We start from the raw sequence: 26,566 nt of genomic DNA on the forward strand, positions 1-26,566 counted from the left end.
CATAAAAGTGTTTAATAATGGTTAACTAGGGACAAATTCACATTTTTAACTAATTAAAGATAGGTCAGATGATCTCAGAGCTGAGCATGAAAAGCAAAATCATTTTCTTCACCATAATATCATGTTGCTGAGGAAAATAATCCATGTCAATTAACCCTATATTTAAACTACAAGATTGCAAAATATACCAAGCAGTGTTTTAATTTGAAGACCTTGAGCCAGTTCCCTTTTCAGGAGTATAGTGCTTGAAACTTCTTCTGAGACCCCAGTGAGAGATGCCTCTATCCAAATTAGGGTTCAAATGAGACCATATGCCCAAGTCAATTACATGGATTTTATTTAACAGGAAATGTGAGGTGTAGAGATAGAAACAAAGAGAAAACAGTGGGGAGAGAGAGTGATCAACAGAAGATAGTTACCCCCCATGGATCCAGCAGTGTCCTGTTGGTCCTTCTTCACTCTGGTCTCCTCAGTGGTGATTCTGAGATCATTCAAAAATTTTCACTATTTATACTTTTTAGCAAATAAAAGAACTAATTCTCATTGGCTACAGAGTTCTCTTATTCTATTGGTTAGAGGATTCCCTTGCTTCTAATACTAATTAGTCTCAGTCTTTCTCTTTTTTTTGGTGTCAGTGGGTTTCTTGGGTTGATGGGCTGTGGGTTGGTGGTCACAATCTCTCCTGATGGATTTACCTTTTACCCAGTCTGAGCTGATTTCAGCACAGTTGCCAAGTTGGCATTTGTTGTGGCCCATAAATCTTGCATTCTTTGTGTCCACTATCAGTGATACATTCTTCTTCCCAAGGTTTTTAAACCTCCAGCTGGGTCTGAGATAACATCTGGACAATAGTACCATCTTTATCTTATCTCAAGTTCTTGTGATGGTGGCTTATCTTGCAGTCCAGGTTCCAGGTATCCAGAGAAGCATATTCAGGGGAGCTTCAGTGATTCTTAGTTTTTGCAAAAGCCATCTGTCCCAAGACTTGGGGTGATCTTTGTTTGACTGGTGATATGTGGGCGGGCAGTTGCTTATTCACACAGTTTGCCGAAATGGGAATCCTTATCTGGGTGCTTTTAGCCAGAAGGAGCAAAGCAGATCTCTCATGCCCCAGGCCTGGAGCTAACACCATCATGTCACTGCTTTGGTGCTTATCTCATGGCTAAGTCTTTTGTATTTGAGACAGCCAACTGTGCTCTTTAACTCCTTACAACGCTTCACGGGCTTTTATAGAGGCCAAGTGTCATAATATGGCCCCTTTTTATCAAAGTGTAACCAGTTTGCAGCCTCTTGTATTATGACCCTTCTCTTCAGATTTTCAAAAGGGCTTTGCCACATGACATATTATGTCAAATATCAGCAATTTATTTAAATGCTTTCAGTAGAAATCTATGGTTTTCAGATTGATAAAGCCTATGGTTAACAATTAAACATCTCTCTTATCTTACTTATGCTCTTGTTTGGTGCTCGCTTGAAAATCATGTCCTCAGTCGTTTGCTCCAGCAAAACAGCAGGCTAAACTAATTCCTCCTTCAAAATGAGCCTTTTTGCTTATCTGTTCCTAAATATTATATGTTATAAAAGTGTTAAATTGTATTTGGGAAGAGTTCCATTAGTGCACTTGTTTGTACGTAGCAGAAGTGCTGTGAGTTGGTATCCTATTATTACAGAGGAATCAGGTGGGGATTTAACTGCAGTGCAAACAATCCTTTAACAGATTTACTATGGAAGACAGGGGAACTGTTTTGTAAGAAGTGAGAGACATGTTAATTTCAAACTGGCCTAGCAAACAGAATTGCTTTTAAGATGCTGAAGTATTGAACACTTTTTGCTTTTATCAGTTTTTTCCCATGTTGCATGAAGTTCTTCTTCAAGGCCTTTTCATTTGTATGTACTTTCCTACCTGCTACAAGGGATAGGACTGTAGTGTTGATTAGTATTTCTTTGAAGACACAGGCAGAGTTTTAATCTGCATTCACAGCCAGAGTAGAAAACAGGAGAATGGTGAGTGAAGTACTTACCAAAATAAGGTGAAAATTCCAGCTAGTCTTGAAAATAAGGTTAGAATGGGAAATGATTGTCTGAAATGGTGTTTTGCAAGTACAATGAGGAAGCTTGCATTATACATATTGCTCACTTACTTTATTAGTATTATTAATTTAACTTTATTTCAGCCCCAGTATTCATGCCATCTCCATCAGTATTCCCTCTTTCCCCATATTCCCTTAATGTGTCATGGGAAAAACCTGAAGATGATATATCAAGAGGAGAAGTGATGGGGTACAGCATCAGTTTGATGAATGAACAAAGGTCTTTGCCACCATTTTCCCAGGTATTATTGTTAGTTACATTAAGTCTTTCCTAACTGTTAATAATAATATTGATAAAACCTGATGTCCTCTGAGGTGTTGTGATGAATTTTTTTCTCTGGTTTGTTGTGTGTTCTCTGATCACCTACAGGTTTGATGCAATGCTATGTACTACATCTGCATTTTAAGCTGTCTTTCTCATCTGACTTGTGTTCAGTAGCAGTTCAGAGTCAAAATTAGGACAGATGAGCTTGTGCTGCAAAATTTAAATTCCCTTAATATTTGTATATACTGGTTCTATATTGTTGCTGTACTTGCTAATATGCTTAAAGCCATATTGTAGGTATCTACGTTTTCCTTAAAAAGGTACTTGTCTGGATGAGTTTTTGAAGTGAGGAAACCTAAAATACTGGAAAGAAACAGATTTAAAAAGTCAAAATACGTGAATTTAGCATACTGTTGTAATGTTTGAGTGACTGGGTTTGACAAACATATCATGGCATTAGTCGTAAGCTGAAAGCTGAGGAATGAACAGAAACATGATACATAATCAGAATATGGGAGTGGATCTGGTGCTCTCATATTGTATTTCTCATTCAGAGCTGATTTTGTCTTTTGGTATTACCACAGATGGGCCTCAGTTTATTTGTTTATCAGCTGGGGATGCTACTGTTCTCGGGGCTGTTATAACAATACATAAATGCCAGTTGCTTCTGGTCACTGGCTTGCAAGATTCTTCATGCAAAAAAACATCTGAAAACAAAGCTATCTAAAATGCTACAGTTTATTCAGTTCCCCTCCCATTGATAGCTTATACTGATGGTAAAGTAAAGCAGATGCAAGTGTTTGTAGGTATTTGTTATTCTCCTCCCTCCTAATGCCTCCTAATCATGTCACTCCTTCAATAGTGGTCAGATTTCACAACTTAATAGTGTCATTTTCGTCATCTCAATTGTCGCTGCACTGTTTGTAGTGATAACTGCACCACCACACAGTTTTATGAGGCAATAACTTTGTTTCCTCATTTATCCACTCAGGAACTGGCTTATTACCTCATAAAACAGTGTGATGGGAAGTATTATCACCTAAATCCCAGCTTGTTCAGACTCTCCAAAATAATCCTCTCCCTCAGTTGGTCTATCCAGGCTTTCTCACATCTGAGTGAAGGAACCTGCAAGTTCAGAGACAAGTTTCTTATTAGTGATCATGTCATCAAATGACAGGAATGAAAATATTATTAACCAACTGTTGTCTTCCAATCTGTTTGCTTTGCAGGTTTTGCATATAGCTGAGGCTCACGAGCTCTCCTACGTAGCAACGGGATTAAAACCTTACAGGACGTACAACTTTACTGTTACTCTCTGCAATCAAATTGGTTGTGTAACCAGTGAGCCAGGCATGGGGCAAACCTTGGCAGCTGGTAAGGAAACAATCTGTAGCAAAGTGCAAAGCTGACACATGGTTTACTAATGAATACCATGATGATGGTCCTAGTTTGATGCACAGTGGCAGGGGTAGGTGTTGTATTAATACACAGTAACTTGCTTAATTATTATTTGTTTGTTTTGACAGATTAAACCCAGAATGTTTTCAGTGGAGGTTTAAGGTATTCTACTATGGCAGTAGGATTTGTGTACTGCTCTCTTAGTTGCAAGTTATGATATGTATGGTTTTTATTCATGTTTGTTTTAAAGTGAAGGCATGTAAATGTGTCTGCATCCACTCATTCATTCAGGATGCTAAGAAGTTGTTAATTTGTTGTTGGGGGTTTTTCAGAGTGTGTTTGCATAACAAGAAATATGAAATGCTCCAGCTGTGCCAATGCCTTGCTTTTCACATGCAGGACAAGTTGTATGGCTTTAAGAGTAACATAAGTACATAGTGTCTTGTCAGAAGCAACATACGTGCTTTGGGTCTGCTTTTTTGAAAATGTTTGTTTATTTAGCCCCTGAGATTTGAGATTTTGCTTTGTAGGTATGTATCTACATATATATGGGAACACTGCTAAAGAAACTGCATATACGTTCCTGTGCACCTTAATGCATTTTCAGTCTTCAAGTTAATTTCAGTACCATTGTCATGGATTTCTAAGGTACTGTCTACAAATTTAGGGGAAAATACACATCAGTCCAGAACAGAGATGGAGAAAGCCTGTATTTCCTTTGAAGAAAGGACTGGCCTAAACTCACTTATTGGACAGCAGGGGTTCAAGAGGGTTTTAAGAGAGAAATTTTTAGGATATCAGCTTTACAAGTCTCTTTATTCATGGAATGAGGTAGTCAGTATGGTTCTTTAATACTATAAATACTAGCTGAAACCCATGATATGTGACATACTGAAGAGACCTGACCACTTAACATTGTGGTTTCCTTTAGTATAGGCATTTAAAACACTTTAGTTAATGTCACAATATTAGCTAAAATGCTTAACTAAAGATGTTAAACAATTAGAACTAAAAATGTTAAGCAATTAGTGGTGTTGTCATATGGATGTTGTGATGATGATCTTTGCAATTATCTCTCTCACATAATTTTGTTTCACGTAGGAAAATATCGGAAATTTTCTCCTGTGCTATTTAAGGTGTTGGGATATTGCCTCTAGTCTGTCCTCTGTTCTTCATGTCTATTTATTTCATTGCCTTTCCATTTTTTTTTTCAAGTGGAAGGCTGGCCATATACAGAGCCTCCTACTTGTATGACTTTATCCCATTTCACACAGCCATGAGGAACGGTGTTCCAGTCTCTGCTGATAACCCTGGAAATAAATATTGTCTAAACAGCACACCTTATTACTACAAATGATCCAACTTTGCATTTATACATTTATTAAAAGATTCAGGAACAATAGCTTAGTTATGCTTGACAGCTTGTTTATGACCATCTCCTCCCTGGTTGTGTTAATACTCAGAGACCTATCACATTAGAGAAGACAGGAGAATACAAAATAGCATAGCAGGCATGTCCCCATTTATTAGCTGTTTTGTGGTGAAGCCTTTTCTTACTTATTGTTGAAAGCCTTGAAAGAAAAGAATCAGTGCTGTATTGTGTTCCTTTTATTTTGTATTTAAAGCATGTTATTGCAATGTGTTAAATTGTAGCAAACTGAAAAATGAAAAACTTACATTTTGCATGCAATTTGCATGTCTCCCACAAGTCACATTTTTTGTTTTGCTCCTGGAGATATTTATTTCATCCTATCCATGCAGGGGGTTTTTTTGTGTGTGGTTTTTTTGGTTGTTTGTGTGAGATTTGTTTTTTTCTTTTCTTTTCTTTTTGTGTGTGTGCATGTTTCCTTCCATGAGGTTCTGTAAAACTATGTTTCCAAAGACAATTTAAAAGAAGCACTACTTATGTGATGACAATCAAAGGGAGTTAAAACTTGAAACAAAATTGGGAAAACCAATCCCTGGCATTTGTAAAACTAGATAATCAAGTCTTAGTCCATTTCTATCCTTTCTTTTTTTGTCATTGAGATGTGCAAAATGAAACTAAAATTGTCTTTCTAGGACTGTTGGGGAGTTCTTTTTTATGGAGGAATGTCTCCCTGGCAAAGACACAGCATACCTGGCTGGATGCCAGTGCCCCCTCCATGCCCTGGCAAAGGCAGCCTTTTGGAGGAAGTCTTAACTGAAATGTGTTCCAGCATGATGGTCCCCTTGCATTGTAACAAAATACAGGAGCTTTCAATTGTGTTTCAAGTTAGGCTAGAGGTTATACTAAATTGGACTAATTCTTCTCCTCTGATCCTCAGGAGGAGGAGCAGAAGGACAATGGAAAACCATGTCCACTCACCTTTATGTATGGCATGTCTAGGTTTATCACATGCAACATTTCAATCAATGGGCATCTTGATGGCTGTGATTTTGGCATGTCCAACAGATGTGTATTAGGAAGGGGCTTCTTTTGAAATTGCCAATGGCTTCTAAAATTTGCCACTAGAAGTCTAGAGTAATTTTTAAGCTTTGTTCAGATCCATTAGGGTAATTTGAAGCCTAGTTATAAAAAATATACTCTTTAAAAGATAATATTTTTCTCTGAAGACTTGTGCTTTGGTTTTTTTTTTCTTTTTTTTAGTTTGGTGGGTTTTTTTTTTTCTTAATACATTGTAAGACAGAAAATGAAAACAAAGGTAGAAACATGGCATGAAATAACTGGAAACAAAATTATTGAGGAAGAAAAGTAAGAGATTTTGAGATAAGATTGAAATGATAAAGAAAAGAGACTACTTCACACAGGAGCAGAATTTAAGGATAGCACCCAAGGGGGCAGAAGCATCAGGAAAAGTCTGCTGATTTTTCAGTGAGAAGTGTCTTGAACTATGATTGGGTAAAATCCAGAAGCAAACTTAATGAGTGGATTCATTCTAACTTGGGGTTCAATATAGGCATCTGTACTGGGAATATCTCATGTGTAGCTTTGCAGGAGTAGAGTGAAAGAAAACTCAAATTGGCTGTATGTCCTTGTGTCTGTCAGACTGGCAAAATCGCTCCTCCTCACCAATACACACACCCACAATGTCTGTAAATGGTAATAAGACAAATCAGAAGAATGGGAGGGGAGACTGTGAGAAAACAAAGTAAACTTGCTAAGAATGGAGTTATCTTATAAAAAGGCTGAGTGTTACAAATGCATATGAAGCCAGGAGGGTGAGCTAAATAAAAGAACAGTTATGCCTGATGCTCCAAGAATGGTAAAAATTGTTGGAACATCAATGATAGCATAAATGCAGTATTGGGATGAAAGATCAAAATAAGCGTAGGAAGGTAAAAGAAGAGAATTACCCATTCCTGTTACCTTCAAAGAGAAGGTGACTGGACAGAAAGAGAACCTAAATTTGATCTGTTCAGATACAAATACATAAATAGCAGACTTTTATATATGCAATTAATTAAGAAGTGTTTCATACTTTTTAATCAGTCTTTTAAATCATAAATTAAGCAGCTGCAGCTTCCACAAGCCTTGTGGTATTTGAAACACTTTTATGCACTGCAATATTCTGCTCATGCTACTGAAGTCCTTGGCTGATAGATGAGGAGAAGTTCATTGTTGAAACTTCATTTGAAAATTTGAAATCCAGTTTGAACTTTGCTTTAGTCTCTGCTATCACAAGATCATCAAGTGGATCTGCATGTGTGTAACTGAGAGCAATATTAGACAATAATTATACATTTTTCAACTCAATACATAAGCAAAGTTTTCCTTTATTCTTCTCTCTGGGTTCTGCCATGTTCAAATTCCTATTTATTTTTGAGAATGGCATTCAGTCTGTTGTTTTTACTAGGTCTTAGGCTTTTTTTTATTTTATTTCAAAAGCAGGTTTTGTTGCATGGTTTTCTCTCATGGTAGGATTCTGAAATGGTACCTATAGAACTTTACTAGCTGGTACCAGAGAGACCTGATCCTTTGAAAGTTAATTTTTGTGACAGTGTGTCTGCGTGAAATTTTGAATTACCAACACAAAACATGCATGTTTTCAAAATTTTTAGAGGCAGAGAAATGCCATTTTATTCCTATAATTTTCTGTCATTTCAGCAGGATGAAATTAGCCATGTGAATGCTTGGACCAGTACAATTGCTTACGCTACTGATCTCAAATCATATAGTCAGAGGTTGCCTTAAACAATCTATACAGCTGTGTTTCATGAGCTGCTGTGTGACTAAGCTTACTTCTAGTAATTAAGTTCACCTTTCCTTTGCCCTTAATTAAAAAAAAATCATTTAAAAAGCACTTTTTAAGACATAGCAAAGTATTTGATTTGTGATTGCTGCCATTTACCCAGCACATTGTATTCCTGATCTTTTGCTTTTTGATGGCTATTACAAGGTTCAGAAGCTAATTTGTAGGAGATATTCTTCCAGCACCAGCTGCATCTGGCTTCTTGGCAGACTTCTGAACCAGTTGTATTTTGGGCTTTGGAGTTGCCTCTGGGTTTGCTGGGGTAATTATGGGCTGTGTTACACTCTGTGTTGTTTTATTTTTGATTACCCTTTTAATCTGAGTTATTTGTCCATTTTTTCCCATTTTTTCCATTCATGAATAAGGTCCAGTGCAGACCCTTTTCAAAAGCCTCATTTGTTAATGTCTGTCATAAATGGCTTTTCTACAAAAGGCTATGCCTCAATTTTAAAATCACCAATACCCATTAATCAGGTAGTGAGAAATGTATAGTTTCCTTTGTTACAGAAAAGAAATACAAGGGCCATTTGCTGCTGGCCTGGAAACACAGATTGTTTTGCATGCATGTACATAAGTCTCTTCATTGTGAATAGGACCCAAAGTGATTAAACAAGCACTCTTAATATGTTAATTTATAATTTTAATTACAACAATCTTGTATATATAGTCATTAGTGAATACTAATATAAATATTTTTCTACCTTTTTATTCATAATGCATAAACCAATCATCCAGTTACTTCTCGGCAGTTGCCTGTTTCCGTTTCATAATACAATCTTTGTTCTTAGTTATGAATGCATTTTGTTCATTCCTGTCTTGAATAATCCCTCATTAAGCTAGTCACTTTCTGCTCCATGCTAAAAAGGAAAAATTATCATGCAAATGTGGCATGCCATATTAAAAAGCACATTACCAAACACTTTTGTTGCTGTCCTTCAATTAGTTTCCCTTCTTTGAATTTAATTTCATTTGTTGTTAAACTACTGACTTGATGTATGGACTCATGAATTTGAGGCTGCTGCCAAGAATGTAGCAGGAAAAAAATCAAAGCCTCTTCAGAAAGCTACAGAGGCAAAGCTGAAATGAATTTGCTTCACCTTTGACAAGAACACTTGAGCAGCACTGGAATCCTCTGATGATTCAGCTTGGCTAATTATCCAATTATTTATTCCAAGAATAAAGACGCTGTTTTACAATTAGAAAAGTGTAAAGTAATCTGAGAAATTTCGTAATGACAGATGACTTAAGTAACTTCTGAGATAAATAGAATCTGCTCAAACTTGTCTTGCCAAGTGTTCATGCTGCAGTTAAACTGCTCTTTGAGTTTCAGGGAATCAGTAGGGAATTAAAAGTTATTTGTTTCTTCTCCCCCACCAACCACATATTATGCCATAAAATAGCTCAAAACAGCTCAGTTTGTTCTTTTTCCTCTCTGTCAAATTTGCAACATTTTAAAGCTATGTTTAAGTTGCATTCCTCTTGATTAAAAGCTTTTGGTTCAAAGCAATACTTTTTAATTGCCTAATAATATAAGTCAGTTCTTAGGAAAGAACCGTGCATTTAGGAGTTCATTTGCAATATAACTGAAAAATTCATTGCATGGCAGTAAAACAATTTACTGTTAATTACAAGGAGAAGAATTTGCTGTACCATGCTCACAGATTGCCATGAATCATGCAGCACTCCTAGAGATTTATAACAGATGTGTAAGTGGGATGAATTAGCAGGGTTTAATAACAGAGACACAAATCATGCAGACTTCAAGGAGCTTTAATTGATATACTAGAATGTGACGGGCATGAATCACTCAGCCATTCAACAGCACTGTAACATATGGTCAGCTCAATATGCTGCATCTTAAATCGGTTGGTGAGTCGTTGGTTGTCCCATATGGTGGAAGCAATATATTTTTCATGATTTTCAAAAAATACAGTGGATTACATCTTTTTTAAAAGAAATATTATTGCAACATATCCATGTTACTAAATTTTCTTTTAATGTCTATTGTGGGTGGGTTTTATTCTTTTATTTTGGGAAGGAGTCCAAAATGGACTCTAAAGAATTTCTTATAACTCAAAATATTGTCGGAAGATATTATTGTAGGTATTATTGCTTGACTCATTTGCTGTTGAAATGACTTGATACCATTGTGAAGTGCAGAAAAGGAGAACATACCTGAAATGCAATGGCAAACTCAAGGTCCTCTGGACTAATTACTGGAATCAAAAATGAAATGCATGAGCCATAGTGAGGTGTGCAATTTTACCTGCAAGGTAAACTCCAGTATGAGAAGAAAAAGATATTTTTTGTAACTGTTTTCCTTGAATTTGGCATTTTTTCTCTTTTATTTTGTATGTATGCATTTGGGATTCAACAGTTAAAAATGGTAGACTTTTTATTGCTTTTACCTTCCTGAACAATTCAGTGTCTACTTGAGGATTTTGGTGGAAGAGTACACAGATACCTACCTACAGTAAGCTGAGCAGAAGTTACTCAAACATATGTAAGCCTGTAAAATTTAGCTACAGTGTAAATATGTTATTCCTGGGACAAGAATCTGGCAGAGTATGGAAAAGCTTTAGCAGTTGTATTAGTAAACCTGACAGACTTGAGAAAGGAATATTGTAGCCTTAGAACCATGGCTGCCAGAATTTAATGTCAACAATTAAAATTTATTTTGATCCTTACCTAGTGTTTATTACTGTTTGTATACACAACAGACCTTACTAATACAGAGATGCACTATTAGATGGAATTACCATCTGTTCAGAGCGAAATGCTGGCATCTGTCTTCGAGCCTAAAACTAAAATGATATTATTTCAAACAAAACAAAATTAACTGCTCTTTACTTACCAACTTCATTTTTGTGTACACGTGTGTGCATAAACACATGGGAAAGGCTTGTTTGTAATGACCTGTGTAGCAACATCTATATTTAGATATATGACTTCAACATAAGCTGTATAGACCATCTGTCTTTATTGGTCTTTTCTGTGCCCTCTGCTACACAATGGCATGCAGCAATCATGGGCTTTTAAATACTGTTTTAGCCTTATAATATATTAAATATCTATTATATAGCAAGACATTAAAACTACATATTTAAAATACACAAAAATGTGACTTTGAATCCACTAAAATGCAGTATGCTCATTATTTTGACAGATGTGTCTTAACAGAACGTGACTAAAAAAAATTAAATAGGTAAAATTATACTTGATTCATCTTTCAGAAAGTAGCTACAGGTACCACAGTGACACCTTTAGGAAAATATATACTGAATCTTTTAATACTGAATATTTTTAATTTCAGCATTTAGTATCCTGCTGGGCTAGTGCTACAGATTTATTTCAAGACTTTCTGTTTTTGTGAGCAGTTAGGTTTTCTGTTTGGATTTTTTTGTTATTTTTGTTTTTAAATACTTATGTAACCTATTATGTACAGTTTTGATGTGCTGTCTTGATGCACAAGAATTCTCAAGCATCAAGGAGACTGGAGTTTAAATACTAGTGCTATAGCAAGGATGTTACTTTCTGAAAGAGTAGTCTTGTGTTCCATATATCACAAAATAATAAATTGTGTCATGCCAGTGTTTAATGCGTGTACACAGTGCATTAACTGTAACTGTAGTACATTTATTTGTGCTAGAGGAGACTGGAAAATGATTAAAAAATCAATACTTCCCTGTCAGAGAAGCAAGTGTTACGATGCATTTAAGTAGTTAATTGCATAAGCCCCATAAAAGCTTCAGGTTTGGGTATCAGAGATGCCATAATTATGGTCCAAGTAACTGCCATTTATTAATACTAGACTTTAAAGGATGTAGTTATTGTCATGAATGCTAGTCAGCTGTATGCCTTTTAAAAATAATGAATTTTAGCATTTCTGTTTTGCCATCAGTAATCTGAACTGGAGGGCTCAACATCTTTGGTTCGCATTTAAAACGCTGACGTAGGCTGGTTCCCTCAGAGGTGAAATTTTGATTGTTAAGCCATGTTTTCTATTTAAACTTGTGCATTAATACCACAATTCATTAGTGCTGTGCCCTACTTATGCAGGCAAGCTTATGACCTCACACTGCATTACTTCAATTTTGACATTGTAAATTTCTACCATCGCGTGAGATACTAATTAGATTGTGAAGTCATAAATGATACCTAAGCAGGAATTTACAGCACATAGTGCCTTTGGCAGTTTCCCAGTTCCCCCACTCCCTGCTTTCTCCAAGAAGACTATCTGTCAAGTTATGGGGTGTGGGGGACAAAGAAAAAGAAAAAATAAAGAAATAATATACTACTGGCAAATAGGAAAAATGAAAAATGTGTTAATGATCTTGGAAATGCAGGAATGTTTAAAAAGATGTTATTAATTCATTTTAAATGAAGCAATCTCTCCTTCTCTAAAGAACCCATGCTATGTACAATGCTGGGCTGTGAAGTAATGTGTCAGATTTTGAAGGCCCATATTTTAATTCAGGTTTTATTGTTCTTGAAAGGCGTTTATTGCTCTTTACTGTGTCATTATGGGAACAAGTAATTTTTACAAGTTGTCATTGTATTTCGCTTCCTGGGCACAAATGAAGTTTCTGTTGTTAAATCCTTCTCTTTATCGGGGAAAGAAGGGTGAGAAAAAAGCAGGATAAGATGTATATAGATTCTGTACATAGCAAAGTGTTCTCATACTTCTCCAGATGACGTCTTCTGTTGTATCAGTGATGGTCCATTTCTTTCCACCTATAGGACCATTGTGTCATTATCCAAACAGGTCATGCTGCCCTCCTGTGGCTTACTGTACATCCTTTTATTAAAAAATGGAATAATTGTAGTTAATAACTCAGCTATAGAGTAGCTAATGCTATCAGAGTGTTTAAAAGAATATCAAAGTATTGGTTTTAACAGTAGGAGGATCATCCTATAACGTAAAACTATCTTGTGCTGCTACCTTTGTGGAAGCAGTCTTGTTTGGAGTCCTGGTGTGCACCAGAATTGGTGGAGAAAAATTAGAGAGAGTTGTTTTCTTGAAGTGAGCAATTATCTGAACACAAGCTGCTGTCTGGTGTGCACATCGTGAGAACAACCTGAAGGGTCTGCCAGGCTGTGGAGAGAGAGCTGTTCTGCTCCTCTTGGTGAGGATGAGTCCAGTGACAAGAGACCCCTGTTGTCATGTACCACACTGAGATGTAACAAGAGTTATAACTGCTCAAATTTTCCTCTGTTTTTTTGCTTACATCCCCTTGTGAAAGTCATACAGATGCACATTTACAGAGAGTTTGGCATGTGAGACCCATCATGGAAGGAAGGAATCCAAATATACTTTTTATGAAGATGTTGATTAATATTCTCAAAGATTACGAACAAAAATATTTTAGATATAATTACAGAGACATATGTCTAAAGCCTGAATAAACAAAGTATTTCTTGTGCAACTGAAAGTAAGTGTCTCATAAAGATTAGGAATGTTTTTTGAGTTTTTTTTTTTCCTCTCCTAATTAAGCTTCTATGGATATCTGTGTTTATTCTTAAAATCAGAAAATCAAACAGAATGTTTTGCAAAGATTGTTATGTGCAACAAATAATTCCCCAAGTGTTATGGATGATGATACCTAGATAACTTTTTTTATCCACAGCTCCAAGAAAACTTAGTGCCCCTCGTGTTGAAGGCATAAACAGCACAACAGTAAAGATAATTTGGGATGAACCTGAAGAGCTTAATGGGCCTTCTCCCATCTACCAGGTGGAAAGGATGGATTCATCTTTAGCTGCAATGAATATAGAAGTAACAAAAGGGATCCGTTTCCCAGGAAATGGATATTACAGATTTGCGAGTTCCACTCTCCCCACCAATACTTACTTTACAGGTAAATGCATTTAAATTACTTTAAAAATGTACTAATTGAACTCTGCATTCATTTTACCATTTAGTATCATGTTATGTAAAACTTGTATGTTAAAGTAGGTAGGTTCTAATTTATTAAAGTAATGTAATGATTAGTGATGTATGGGCTATTTTGATTCTCACTTAAAAAGGGTGTGGAAATCACTGGACACGTGGGATTTTTATTACTTCATGTTTGGACAGAGAGATGTACATGACAGTGGTGTTGCTGCATATTCGTGCAGCAACAAAAATCTTATATTTACAACTCAAAGCCAAGTTATTCTTGGCTTTGAGTTGTAAATATAAGATTTTATTTATTCTTCTGGGATAAAAACTTGGTAAATTATTGGCTGTGAGTGCTAAGATGTGTTTTGTTTAGTACATTTTTGAGGATTCCTGGGGCTGCATAAGCACTCAAAAAGCTCTGTCTTCCAGTTTCAGAGCATTTGTGTTGTGATCCTGTTTGTTTTGTTAAGGAAAGAGAAAAGCCTGCTACTCTGATAGAATTCTGCTGTTTCTGGGCCTTTGAGTGTTCCCTCTTTTTCCTTGATTAGTTATTTTACTTTAGAATTATGAGATTTTCAGATTGAAGCAGACCTATGTCCTGTTTCTGTATTCTCATAATTTGCTGATATATCTTGAATTCTGGGATAAAGCAAAGATACAGACAGTATATTTTTTGCAGAAATGAACCTGATTGCACATCTGAGATGATGTAGTGGTCTGTAAGTGAAATCATGCATTTGTCTGCATGAAGTTCGAGTGTAAAAGAAGAAACAACAGAGCTGAAGACTTAAAAAAAAAGTATGAAAGACGTGTGTGCGTGTATATTTATCTCAGGCCATGAGAATGACAGCAGGAACGGGAAATCCAAAAGGAATCTGGGTGACTGTAAGAGCAAGCATTAGCTAGCACACTGATGGCGCTGGGGCCACACCAGTGGCAGTGACACAACTTAATGTAGTTCTTGTTTGTTAAGAGAGAGAAGGGCTGCAAAAACCGTGCAGCACTGTTGGCACAAAAAAGAATGCTGGAGCTTTGAAGAGCACTCAGCTGTCTCTTCAAAGAAGACATTCCTTGTCTTCACCACAGGTAATTCTGGCAAGAATGTTTGAGCACTCAGTACTTGCAAGTGTGTATGTGCAATTTCAGGTTTTGTCTAAAACAGAAATCAGCTTCTTCCTTCTCTATGATCACTTGGTGAATCTGACTTAAAAAAAGGTTGAAGATGGCTTCACATTTTTTTTTAGCTAGGTGATTACTTGACTGATAAATAATAATAAAAAGTGATAATGTGTTAGTTAAATATTGACACTGTGTTGACTGGCACAACCTGTCTCTGTGTGGGAATCTGTAGGAACAGCTGTTGGACTCCTTTCCTCATCCAAATTGCCCAGTGGTTTTTCTGACATCAGTTTGCACCCTTTACTGTATATTTAGAAAAAAACCCCTTTGATATGTTTCTTTTGTTGTCAGTTGTGACTATTTTTAACCAAGCAACCCCAACACCAATCTACCCAAGTTTTGATTCACTCTGGGGTTTAGTTCTACTCCATAAGCTGAGACTGATGCCTTGAGTAAAGTTTATTGTGATGGCTGAGATGATTTGAGAGAGTTTGGACAGGAAGGTTAGAAGATCTTAAAATAAAGCTCCCTTCATATTGGCAGCTGATGGCTGATAATGCTGTATGGATAAATATAATTCATCATAGCTTTGGATTGTGTTCTCTTCTACCAGCTATTAGTCAGAGTGTCTGGAGACAACCTAGAACTAAAACACACTAAGAAATTTGCCCAGACATCTGCTAGTAATGACTGACAATCAGATTAAATCAGTGTACACTTGGTACCTAAAAATGTGTAGTTCAGGTTTGGTAACTCAATAAAGACTTTAAGAAATATATATCTGGGTTTTTCTTAGTAGGTCATCTATCCTTCTTCCAAAACATGATGGAGGGGAAAATGATGGCAAATCCAGGAGAGTTTAGAAAGACACTTAAGGGAATGAAAAATATTCTTTAGCTGTACTCTGCAGTTGTTTCGTTGTTGAGACCCTCTCTTCTTACCCATTTCTGAAGACAAGCAGCTGGCAATTGTGCTTTATGGATGGAACAGCTTTAGTGTGCGTGGAGCTGTGTACATTTTTGACACAAAATTGTGCCAGCTTGTATGTGTCAGTCAGCAGACAGATACTTCTTGGTGCGTCTGGGATCTCCCACTGTTAATCCAGAAAAAGATTGATCAGTTGATTCATTGCTAATAAATGCAGTTGTCCTCACTACCTTCCTGGCTGGTCTTACAGTCCATGGTGCAAGTATTAGGGGCAGATGTATTTTCTGGGAAATTTTCCAAAATCATCTTTAAAAAAAAAAAGTTATTCAATAAACACTGGCTACACTAAGCAGTGTCCTGTCTCTAACAAAGCCTCCAGCTGCACAGGAAGGTGTGTTCTGAGTACACATTAGATGAGAGGAAATCAAGTAAAAAGACTTTTTCTGCTCATACTGTCTACACGCAACTTTTCAGCTGTTCAAAATGTCAAGTGTTTTAGCCATGTATAATGTCATTTCCCAAGTGATGCAGACTTGATTTTTAGTAGTTATTTGTGTTCCTTGAAGTTCTTAGATACAACAGCATTTGTTGTATCTTAGTGTTAGTGTTCTTGTTTTAGTGAAGGAACTTACCTATCTCCCATCACTCTGAAAATTGGGGTATTTAGGTATTTATCTTCATATTTTCATGAGACAGCCAAGTGGTGTGATTTAACTAATGGGGAGCTGAAGTTCAGATTCTACTTAATGTGGGACTTTATACTTAAAATGACCTCTAGAATTGGCTAGGAGGTTTTACAAATTATTTATTTTGTGTGGATTGCTTTTATTGGTCCAGCTTGTGTGCTGTGGCTGTGAATCTGGAGTCAGAATCCTGTAGTACCACTGTTGTGTTTGCCTTTCTGATTCTCTTGTCCTCAAGAGAAGTAATATCAATTTTATACAGGGTGTAGAACTAGCAAGCTTGGAGTTCAAATGTCATTCTTCTTTGATGCTACTTGTTTTAAAAGACAATTATTCACATAATATTGATAAAAATGCAGAAAGTTTTGTGTTTGGCCTTGCTTTGATTCCAAGTTTTCTGAAATAGGATAATACACTTAAAAAGAAGTATGACTTGCCTGGACTATGTAATCTTTGCTAACCTCTACATGATGCCTGTTCAGCTCTGTAATAATTAGAAAATAACTGTATGAGGTAAGATGTTAATATATTAAGCATTACAAGGAGAACTTTTCTTTACAATGATATTTTTATTGTTGTAAAGTGGTCTTAAAAATGTGTATTTAAAAAAATATTTATATCTGTGCTAGTGTTTTTATTGCCAGATTCTGGCTCGGATACACAGACATTTCTCAGAGTGGAGAATCTTTCCAGTAACGATGTTTCTTAATGAGTTTGCCATGGAACACTGCACAGGCAGCGTTTACATTTGTTCTGAGCAGAGGAGCTGAGAATGGCTGTGGTCATTCAGTGTTGGATCTCCCCATAGCTCTTCATCACAGTGAACTCTCTTTGCAGTAATGTAAAACAAATTCCACTCCACGGGATCTTGAGCAAACGTTTGATACTTAGTCAAAGGGGCAGATATTTTCATTAGTTTGTGGAGCCAAATAAACAGACCTTTCCCAGCATCCCAACAGAACTTTGGGGGATGCATTATGACTGAACACCAAGAAAATGAACAGGATTAGATATTCTAAAACAATGTAAGAGGAGAGGCCAAAGAAAATGGTGTAGTTTAGAATAATGAAGACTAAAAGGAGAAATGATAATGGTGTTAAAATATATAAAAATGCGTAGTTTAAAAGAAGAGAATGAACTTTTTGTGTTTACTGTGAGTAAAGCAGCAATGCACTCATAATAAGCTTAAAATACAGCAAGGTAGATTGTCTTTTTTTTCTAAAAGATTCAAGCTAGCTGAGCAAAAGAATTCATTGTTGGGAGAAAGAAATGAAAGCCTGACACTGCAGATTTTAAAGAACAGTTGGATGAACATTTGTCAGGAATAACCTGGCTAAAATTGATTCTGCTTTGGAGTAAGTGGATTGTTTCTGTGACCTCTAAGAATGTTTTCCAAACATATATCCTATTATAAACTCAGACTAACCCAATGAAACTGGGAAAGATGTTCATTTCACCAAATAACTTTTAGTAGGAAAGAGATGCCTTTTTTTTTCCTGATTGACAATTTTCTTTGTAGAGAGAAGGTTGCATGAGTTGAACAAGTATTGCTTCTATTTTTTTTTCTTCTTTAGGTATTTTCTAGCATTTCTTTATACAACTAATGATTTGAGATCGTTAGAAATTAATTTTAATCACTAATTCAGAATAAGGTAATAAGTGAGTGTTGAAGAGAAATAATCTAGTCTTCCTGCTCATATTGAGTCCAGCTAGACCTGTTTAGGGCTTTGTCTGCTTCTTTACTCCATATGTAGCTAAGTATGTTTCCAAATATTGTTCCAGTTTCCAGTTTGACCTGTCTTTTAATTTATTTTTCTCCCTTATATCTATGCAAAATGTTCTGCATATGAACTCATGTCCATTGCCTCTTATTCTGTCACTGTAGAGGTCCAGAAAAGTGTAGCTTCATCTTCTTTATATCCTTTGGGGAGGTAATTGAAGAAGGCAGTAATTGGCTCCATTCTTCCATGCTTAAGACTAAACAAACCCTATTGTCTCAGCCTCTTGTTCAATGTCATTTGGCCCCCTGAATGTCTTGGTGCCTGGAACAACCTGGATTTGTTCCAGGCTGCAAGTACCTTTGTATTTTTTTTTTTTGTATTTTATTTTATTTTTAATTTATTTTATTTTTATTTTTTATTTTTTGTTTTCTTTATTTTTAAAAAATTATTTATTTATTATTTTTTATTTTAATGCCAGCTTACCCAAAACCGCACTGTAAGATTTGCATTTGCCTCTGCTGGATTTCACAAGGTTTCTGTCAGCCCATTTCTCCAGCCTGCTAAGGTTTCTCTGTGTTGCAGTGTATCCACTGCAACCCTTAATTTTATTTTTTTAATTGCCTCCAAACTTTTTGACAGCACACTTCATCCGATCACCTGGGATCCATTTTAATGAATAGAAATGTTAAACAGAATTGGTCCCAGTACCAGTTTCTTGTAAATGCTGCCCACTGGGCTTTGTGCCACTTGTCACAAACCTTTGAGTCCTGCTGTTTAGCCATTTTTTTTACTCACTTTTATAGTCCACTTGTGGTCCATCTATTTCTCCAGATTGATGGCAAGGATTCCCTAATCTATAGACACAACTTTACAGCAAATGCAGTTAAATTTGTTTGCTTCAGTCTTATACCAAAATGATGGAGAGAAAGGAAGAGGAGGAGAGAAACCTGACCTTTTTGCTTAGTTTGGCTTTATGTATTCTTTGTCACTCTGCTGGCATTTTTTCCTTTCATAGCTTTTGAAGAATCAGCCTTTTTATTTCATTACATTGAACTGAAGAAAGTAAACAAGATTTTCTGAGGGAGAAACTATTGCAAAAGAAATTCTTACTCCAAGCTTTTGAATACTCTAAGAGAAAGAAAGAGACCACATTTGTTTTGCGGACTTGAAGAACATACTTTTTGTCAGGGAACCTTTAATATTGCCAATCATTTTTCAGAGTTTTATATTAAATCATACACTAAAAAGCTCTTGGAGAACTCGCATTTTGTTGTGTCCTTTCTGTCTAGGTTGTTGCCACAGGACTTGTCCTTAGAAATGCTTTTAATTTTTATGCCAGCTTCTTATATTTTCTCCTCTTGTCTTCACAAAAGAATGATTTGAACCCGCATCTTCATCTGTGGAAGAAAGATAAAGATCTATATCACCGTCAAGTGGCTGGCTTCAGTAAGAAAGGGAACCATCCTTTTTTCTGCCTGAGAACTGTTTGCACAGAGATTTTAGGTAGAATTTTATCTTAGTACTTAAAATGAATTCAGAGTTTCATCTTGAAAAACACATTCCTTCCTTTCTTCCTTTTGAATCCCAAGAAGCCTAAAGATAGGGAGGGAGAGAGGAGCTGCATATAGAGAAAAAGGAGTGATCTGGCACAACAAAGTGAACTCTGCTGCTTTATGAACAAAACAACTTAAAACATTTTTGAACATGCACAACAGGGACTTAGGCAACAAATAAGCCAAGCTGATGCTGACCTTGCCAGTGTTACAGGGGTAATATTTTCACTAAGATGAACTGGTTTTTTAGGCACAGACATACTTTCTGTCGGTATGAAGTCGCTGCTTTCTCTTCCTTTTTCTTTTCTTTCCAATTGTAGCCACCACAGAAAAGAAGAAGAAAAAAGAATCTCACCTTGTGTATTATTTTTCATATTTACCTCTTGTACTTTAACAGATCAACTATGCAGCATGTACTTTGGGCTTACAAGGGCAGTATGTTGGGGTTTTTTTCTGCATTTTTGTGCCTTTAGTGCCAAAGTAGATTTTTGCCAGTGTTGTGCATTCTGCACTGCATGGTTAAAACCAGTTTTTTCTGCTTGAGCATGGCAACTTTTAGAGAACACAGTAGAGTTGTACAAGGGAAGTTGTAAAAGCAGGACCTTTCCCATTGTTACATCAACCTGCCAGTGGAAAGACCCTTTCGTAGACTAGATCATGGTTTTATCTGTCTGTGAAAAAACCAGTTACAGAATTGGATCTTTTGATTGTCATGAACACACAAGATGACTGTACTTTTTAAAAGAGCAATTCTTCCCTTTTGTCACAACTCTAGTTGGACTTTTGCTAATTTTGTGCAAACATGATTCACTGCTTTTGGAATGTGGTAGGCATTTTCTCTGCAAGTGTCAAACCTAAGAATTAGCAGAAGAAACAGTTATGGAAGTGCTGTTTTGCTTCAGGCATGACATCTTCTGGGATTCCTTTTGTGCTTGTGCCCCGCTAAGAAAGGGTGCAGAATGGAGGGACTTGTTAAGGGAGATTTGGCGAAATGAAAGTTGCTGAAAACAGCAAGCAAAATGAAACAGCTATAAGATAGAAACTGCACAAAGGCATGATGTTTATTTAATTTAAAAAATAAAGGAGAGAGTGGAAGGTATGAAGACTCTGTTGAAAGCTTAGCATGCTAGAGATCCATGTACTCTGTGTTAAATGGAGACTGATTTCACTTCAGTTAAAGCAAATTGTACAGATCAAATAAAGAATTTGTAGCAGGTTTGAATATAGAAAAGAGTAGTTGAATGGATTGTCACCTTTTGGAGCGAATATATGAATGCTTGTGGAAATTCTCAAATTCAAATACCTGATGATGCAGAGATATGTGAAAGAAAAGTGACTATTTCTAACAGTTTTTGTGTGCTAGAACAATTGTCGGTGTTCCATACTAGTACTTCAGTGCTTTTTAAGATTTTTGTGAGATTCTCATGTGCTGGTATAACAAACTTCTAACCCAAAGTACTTTTTCAAAAAAGGATTTAATGAGAAATAATAGCCAAAAAGAAAAATATAATTTGGCCCAACCTTTCTTGGTAAAGCATAATCTAGACAAGATCATCTAGCTTCCAGCTGAATCTGGAAGCATCAGCTGAAGCTGATGGCCTAGATTACAGCTGAATCTTAAGTGTTCAGAGCTAGGGAACCACTTCTTGGAAACATTATTCAAATGGCTGGCTCATTGTGAAATTGTTCATCTCATGTCCAGTTGGATTCTCCACAGGAGTAACTTGTACCCATTACTCCTTGTCTTTTCCAGGTAAAAGACTCTTTGTAAAAAGAGACTCTCCATTTTCCTTGTAGCCACTCTTTAAATACTGGAACAAGGTGATAAGGTCTCTCTTGATCCTTCTTTTCTCAAGGCTGAGTTTTCTGAGTCTTTCCTTATTTGACAGGCTACCCAATCCGTTGATCATCTTTGTCACCCTTCTCTGGTCTCTCTCCAGCCTGTCCACATCTTTTTCACACAGCAGGGACTGAAACTGAACACAGTGTTCCAGGTGTGACCTGACAAGCACTGAGTAGAGGGGAATAATGATGACTTTATCTCTGCTGGAGATGTCCTCGTAGATGCAATCCAGCGTCCTGTTGGCTTTGTTTGCCACAGCAGCATACTCTCCACTCATATTGAGCTGCTTGTCCCCAAGATGTCCAGATCCTTTTCCACAGAACTGCTTCCCAGCTGGGTAGATGCCAGCCTGTGCTACATTCCTGGTTTATGTTTTCCCAGGTACAAGATGTTGTATTTGTCTTCATTGAACTTTGTAAGGTTCTTGTTAGCCCATTCTTTCAGTCTATCCATGCCTTCCTGCAGGGTGGCTCTCCCTTTCCAACGTGTCCAGTTCAGTTTGGTGTTATCATCACATCTCATGAGGGTACACTTGATCCCATCATCCAGATCACTTATGAAGACGCTGAACAGCTTTAGGCTTGGTATTGGTATCTGAGAGTGACTCCTCTTGTGACAGGTTGCCAGTTTGAAAAGAAGCTATTTACCACCCTCCTCTGGGTGCTGCCTGACAGCCAGTTCCCACCCACCCCACCGACCGCTTGTCCGGACCAGCACATGTCAGGTTCTCTAGGAGTAGGCAGTGGCAAAGCCTATAGAGAGGATATATAGAAAACCTATATAGAAAGCCATGGTGAAATTGAGCAAGTCCACTGCTTGTGCCACATCCACTGAGGAAGTTACTTTGTTGTAGACTGCAGTCACGTTGGTCATGCACAATTTCCCTTGGTGAATCCATGCTGAGTTTTCACAATTGGGCTTCATTTGAATTGTGGCAGCTCCCCGGAAAGTTCATTCCATAACTTTGCCAGGGACTAAAGTAAGAGTTATGGGCCTGTAATTTCCTGCATCATCCTTTAAGCCCTTCTCATAGATAGGAGTGACATTAGCCTTCCTCCAGTCTTCTGGGATTTCCCTTGATCTCCACAGATTCTGAAAGATTGTGGAGGCTGACCTCACAGCCATGTCAACAAGCTCTTGGAACATCCTCAAGTGGATATTATCAGGACCATCAATTTGTAGAGACCAAGCTCCTGTAGTAGTTCACATGCAAATTCTCCCTTTACTGATGGTGAGCCTAAGTTGGCATCAACCTTGATTTTTGTGCTGGTGAAGATGAGGGTGAAGAAAGTGTTTCACCATTGTTGCTTACTAATTCACCTCTCCTACTTAACAGCAGGCCAAAATTTTCCTTCTGATTCTATGGAGAGTTCCTTCAACAAGGTTGCAGGAAAGAGACAATTACCATTGTATTAGCTGGAGAGATGCTTGAAGTGAAATTAATGCTTTCTGGTACATGCCTGGCCCTTATTTAGATTATTTCTATAGTGGGTTGTTTAGTCCAATGACTTCAGGCATTGTGTTTGACTAATACTGAGCCTTTAAATTATTTCTGCTTTTGAGATACAAATTCTTTCCCATATTATTTTTAAAGGGTGAAGATGTAACTACTGAATTATGTATTGACTAAAGTGTGTGAGGTGTCATGCATTGATTATGATTGCATTGTGAATTTGATCAGGAAATTTTCATAATAATAATATAAGGAAGCTTTTCACCTTCTAATTGATTTTCAGGGTGATTAAATTAAGACCTTGTCTAAGTATGACTGTCCTTATCAATTACTGGCAGAATAGAGAAATTAAAGGATTAAAAATTTACGTGTGTTAAGATTCAGTATTTAAGGTCTAAAATCAATCAGATCATAGACTGAATAATTCCATTATGGCAAAACTATCATTCAGGATTAGACTGTGGTAATTTGGAGGAAAAAAAAGCTGTCTGCATCAGTACATATGGGAAAAATTAGTTTGCAAAATTAAGCACCTAGAGCTTAAGAAATTGAGTTAAATAAGTGGCACGAACTTCATTCAGCTGTGTTATATTTATATGTTATGATGGCATATAACCAGTTGATTAGAAACTGTCTTTCTATAGGTTCTATGTATGGTATGGACAAGCTGTTGCCTTTTGAAAATCCTTTCTCTGTTTTGTATATGGCTTTCTGTCTGTTTTACTATACATGCCTATTCTTAAGTGTATGCAGATTTAATTTTTTTCCTGTGCTATTTTCACTGGAGTACCAGAGTACTTTGTAATCGTTGATACACATTTTTACAACACTTACATTACCAGTTTTGTCTTATGAATAGGGACTTGGTGTAAAAAAAAAGAAAAAAAAGAGGAATTAGTGCTATTTTTGAGTTTTACATATGTAGGACCTGAGTATACAGATTAGTTCATATATTTTAAGTAGTGTTTTCATCAATCCCTTTTCAATTAGGAGCACTTAACACTTCTACAGATCTTGATAGAGTGTTTGAATGCAAGCACTCAAGAAAATGAAGAGTGCATAACAAGCAAATAACTCTGAAAACTTTGACTTAAGTGGTTTACCTCACATTGCATAAGAGCTTCATGGCAGAGGTGGGGACAGATTTCTCCACAGTGACATTGTACTGTGCTAGCTGTGAAACTGTCCATTCACTTTTCATACTCCCCTTCCTCTTTCATTAAATATCCACAGAGCACTACATCAAAAAAGACAGGCTTCTGTGCACAAAATCCTTATTTGCTACATGAATTCTGTTTTAGTTACTGAACATCATAAAATCCTTGAGGCAGATATCTTATGGGAAATGTGTGTTTGTATAATTGTAGACTGTATCATTACTCATCCTCTATTTTGGTATGCATTAATTTCTTGCAGACAGTTTTGGTTTTGCATTACCTAATTTTGGAGTGTTTACTTTTATCTATGTAATCTGGCACAAATAGTTATTCTGAATAGAAATTAAAAAAATTGCAATGTGATAGGAGAGTCCTACACATATCCATCATTTGGAACATTGCTGATACATATGTCAGTGGGAAGAAATCTTTTATATTTGTAAAATCTCTGATCTGGACTATTAGGGTCATTGCTGCACTAGATGCCCATCTGCATGTGAAGGATAGAGTGAATGCTTTTCTAATGCATTGTGTTTACTACAACAGGTATTGCAATTGGATTTATACAGAGAGGTCTTATTAGTGGTTATAGGCTCTCCTCTGTTTCTATTTACTCTTCCCTCCCCCTTTTTTTTTTTATTTCTTTTGCTTTTCAATTATTTTCCCATGGTTTTTGCACTAACCATGATTTGTTTCTTGCTTCTCCCTCTTCCACTCTTTATTTTTCCCTCCTGGTTTTACCACTGTAATCTCCTTGATTGTCTTCTTTCTGTGTTCTTCAAAATGTTCTCTTCCTTTTTTTTTTTTTTTTTTTTTTTTTTTTTTTTTTATCGCCTGTTATAAAGTGGCAGAAAATTAAGAGGACAAGCAAAAGACTCTTTCCCATCCTTTCTACTGTTTAGTGAACCATCAGGATTTGGTGTCCAGGGTGAATTTCATGGAAGAGTCTTTTTAGCCCCTAAATTTCTAAGATGCAAAATCTCCACACAAACGTAATTTTTCTTTGAGAATTTTATCATCATCCTCTAGATAAGCATCCTGCAAAGAGCAGTTTCCTGACATTGATGAATTTAGACTTCTACTTTTTTTTTTATTTTGGGTTACCCACTCTCTAAAAAATTCTTATGTCTGATCCATAGAAAGAAGGAATAAAAAAATCTTACCACCTTTTTTTAAATTACAAAAGTGATGTAAATTAATTCTTCCAAGTAATTGTGAAAAAGTAGATGGTATGAAGAAATATGGTTAGAAAAGATTCCTTTTTCTTACTTTTAGAAACAAATTAAAAAACCCAGAATTGTCCATTGACAATTATATTGACAGAGCATCATCAAAGTTATTGTGCACTATAATAACTGAGAATCCAGAAAGTAACTTTTAGCATAACCAAAAGAATGAAAACACAAACTTGCCAAGTAGTACTGTTCTGATCTAAGGACTTTTTAATATAGTGACAGAAGTGTCATAAAATAAATTTCTGTAGAATTCACAATCTTGATAGCAAATTGTTGCATGTTTTTTTTTTTAATTAAAAGTTATTCTAGAGAATTATATACTGATATTTGTTGTAGAAAGATCGCAAAAAGTAACTGTAATCTATCTCTGTATATACCCAAAATGAAGTTTGATCTAAAGTAGTTAGATCTGTGCTTACTGACTTAAGATCTATAATACCTTAAGATTAATTGGGAGCATAAATGGAGAAGCTGACAACCTGGAACCTTGACTGCTTAAAATTGCTGACCCAATTACTGCTAAGCCCTTTGCTGACATGTTAATATGTCTATTTAAACTGGTAAATCACCACCATTCCGGTGTGTGCTAGAGTTGGTCCATCAGACGAAGGAAGATGTAAGTTTAATTTAAATAATTATTGACCTATTATGACCTTTTCATTTCATTTGCACTGCTTCTCTCAAGGTAAGCAATTATATTTTTATAGTGTTGGATGGTAATCAATGTACAGGAGCTATCTTTATTGATTTAAGTAAGGCCTTTGATCTGGTAATCACTAACTATTGCTATCTAGACTGGCCTTAACTATATTAGATATTACTACAGTTATTTGGTTTTAAAATATGCTGAATTTAGAATTCTATAAAGATATTGCATCCAAAGTTAAAAAAAAATGGAAATCCAAAAGATTTGACTTCAAATATCTTCCTCAGAAATTGGAAATAGCTTGTTTTATACAACCCATGCAATTTTTTCAAGTTATAACTAAGTTTAGGTCAGCAACCT

The 26,566-nt window shown here is 36.2% G+C and overlaps 1 protein-coding gene across 1 annotated transcript in view; it reads left to right on the forward strand.

The window, feature by feature from the left end:
* USH2A (usherin) overlaps positions 1-26,566 on the forward strand; it is a 375,341-nt gene that overhangs the window by 84,198 nt on the left and 264,577 nt on the right. Inside the window, exons 19-21 of the mRNA XM_066546427.1 lie at positions 2,175-2,332; positions 3,585-3,729; positions 13,613-13,843. Of these exons, the coding sequence (XP_066402524.1) occupies positions 2,175-2,332; positions 3,585-3,729; positions 13,613-13,843 (534 nt within the window). The remainder of the gene's footprint in view (positions 1-2,174; positions 2,333-3,584; positions 3,730-13,612; positions 13,844-26,566) is intronic.

Source organism: Molothrus aeneus, chromosome 3 (assembly GCF_037042795.1).
Source record: "Molothrus aeneus isolate 106 chromosome 3, BPBGC_Maene_1.0, whole genome shotgun sequence".
In the NCBI taxonomy this organism is placed as follows: domain Eukaryota; kingdom Metazoa; phylum Chordata; class Aves; order Passeriformes; family Icteridae; genus Molothrus; species Molothrus aeneus.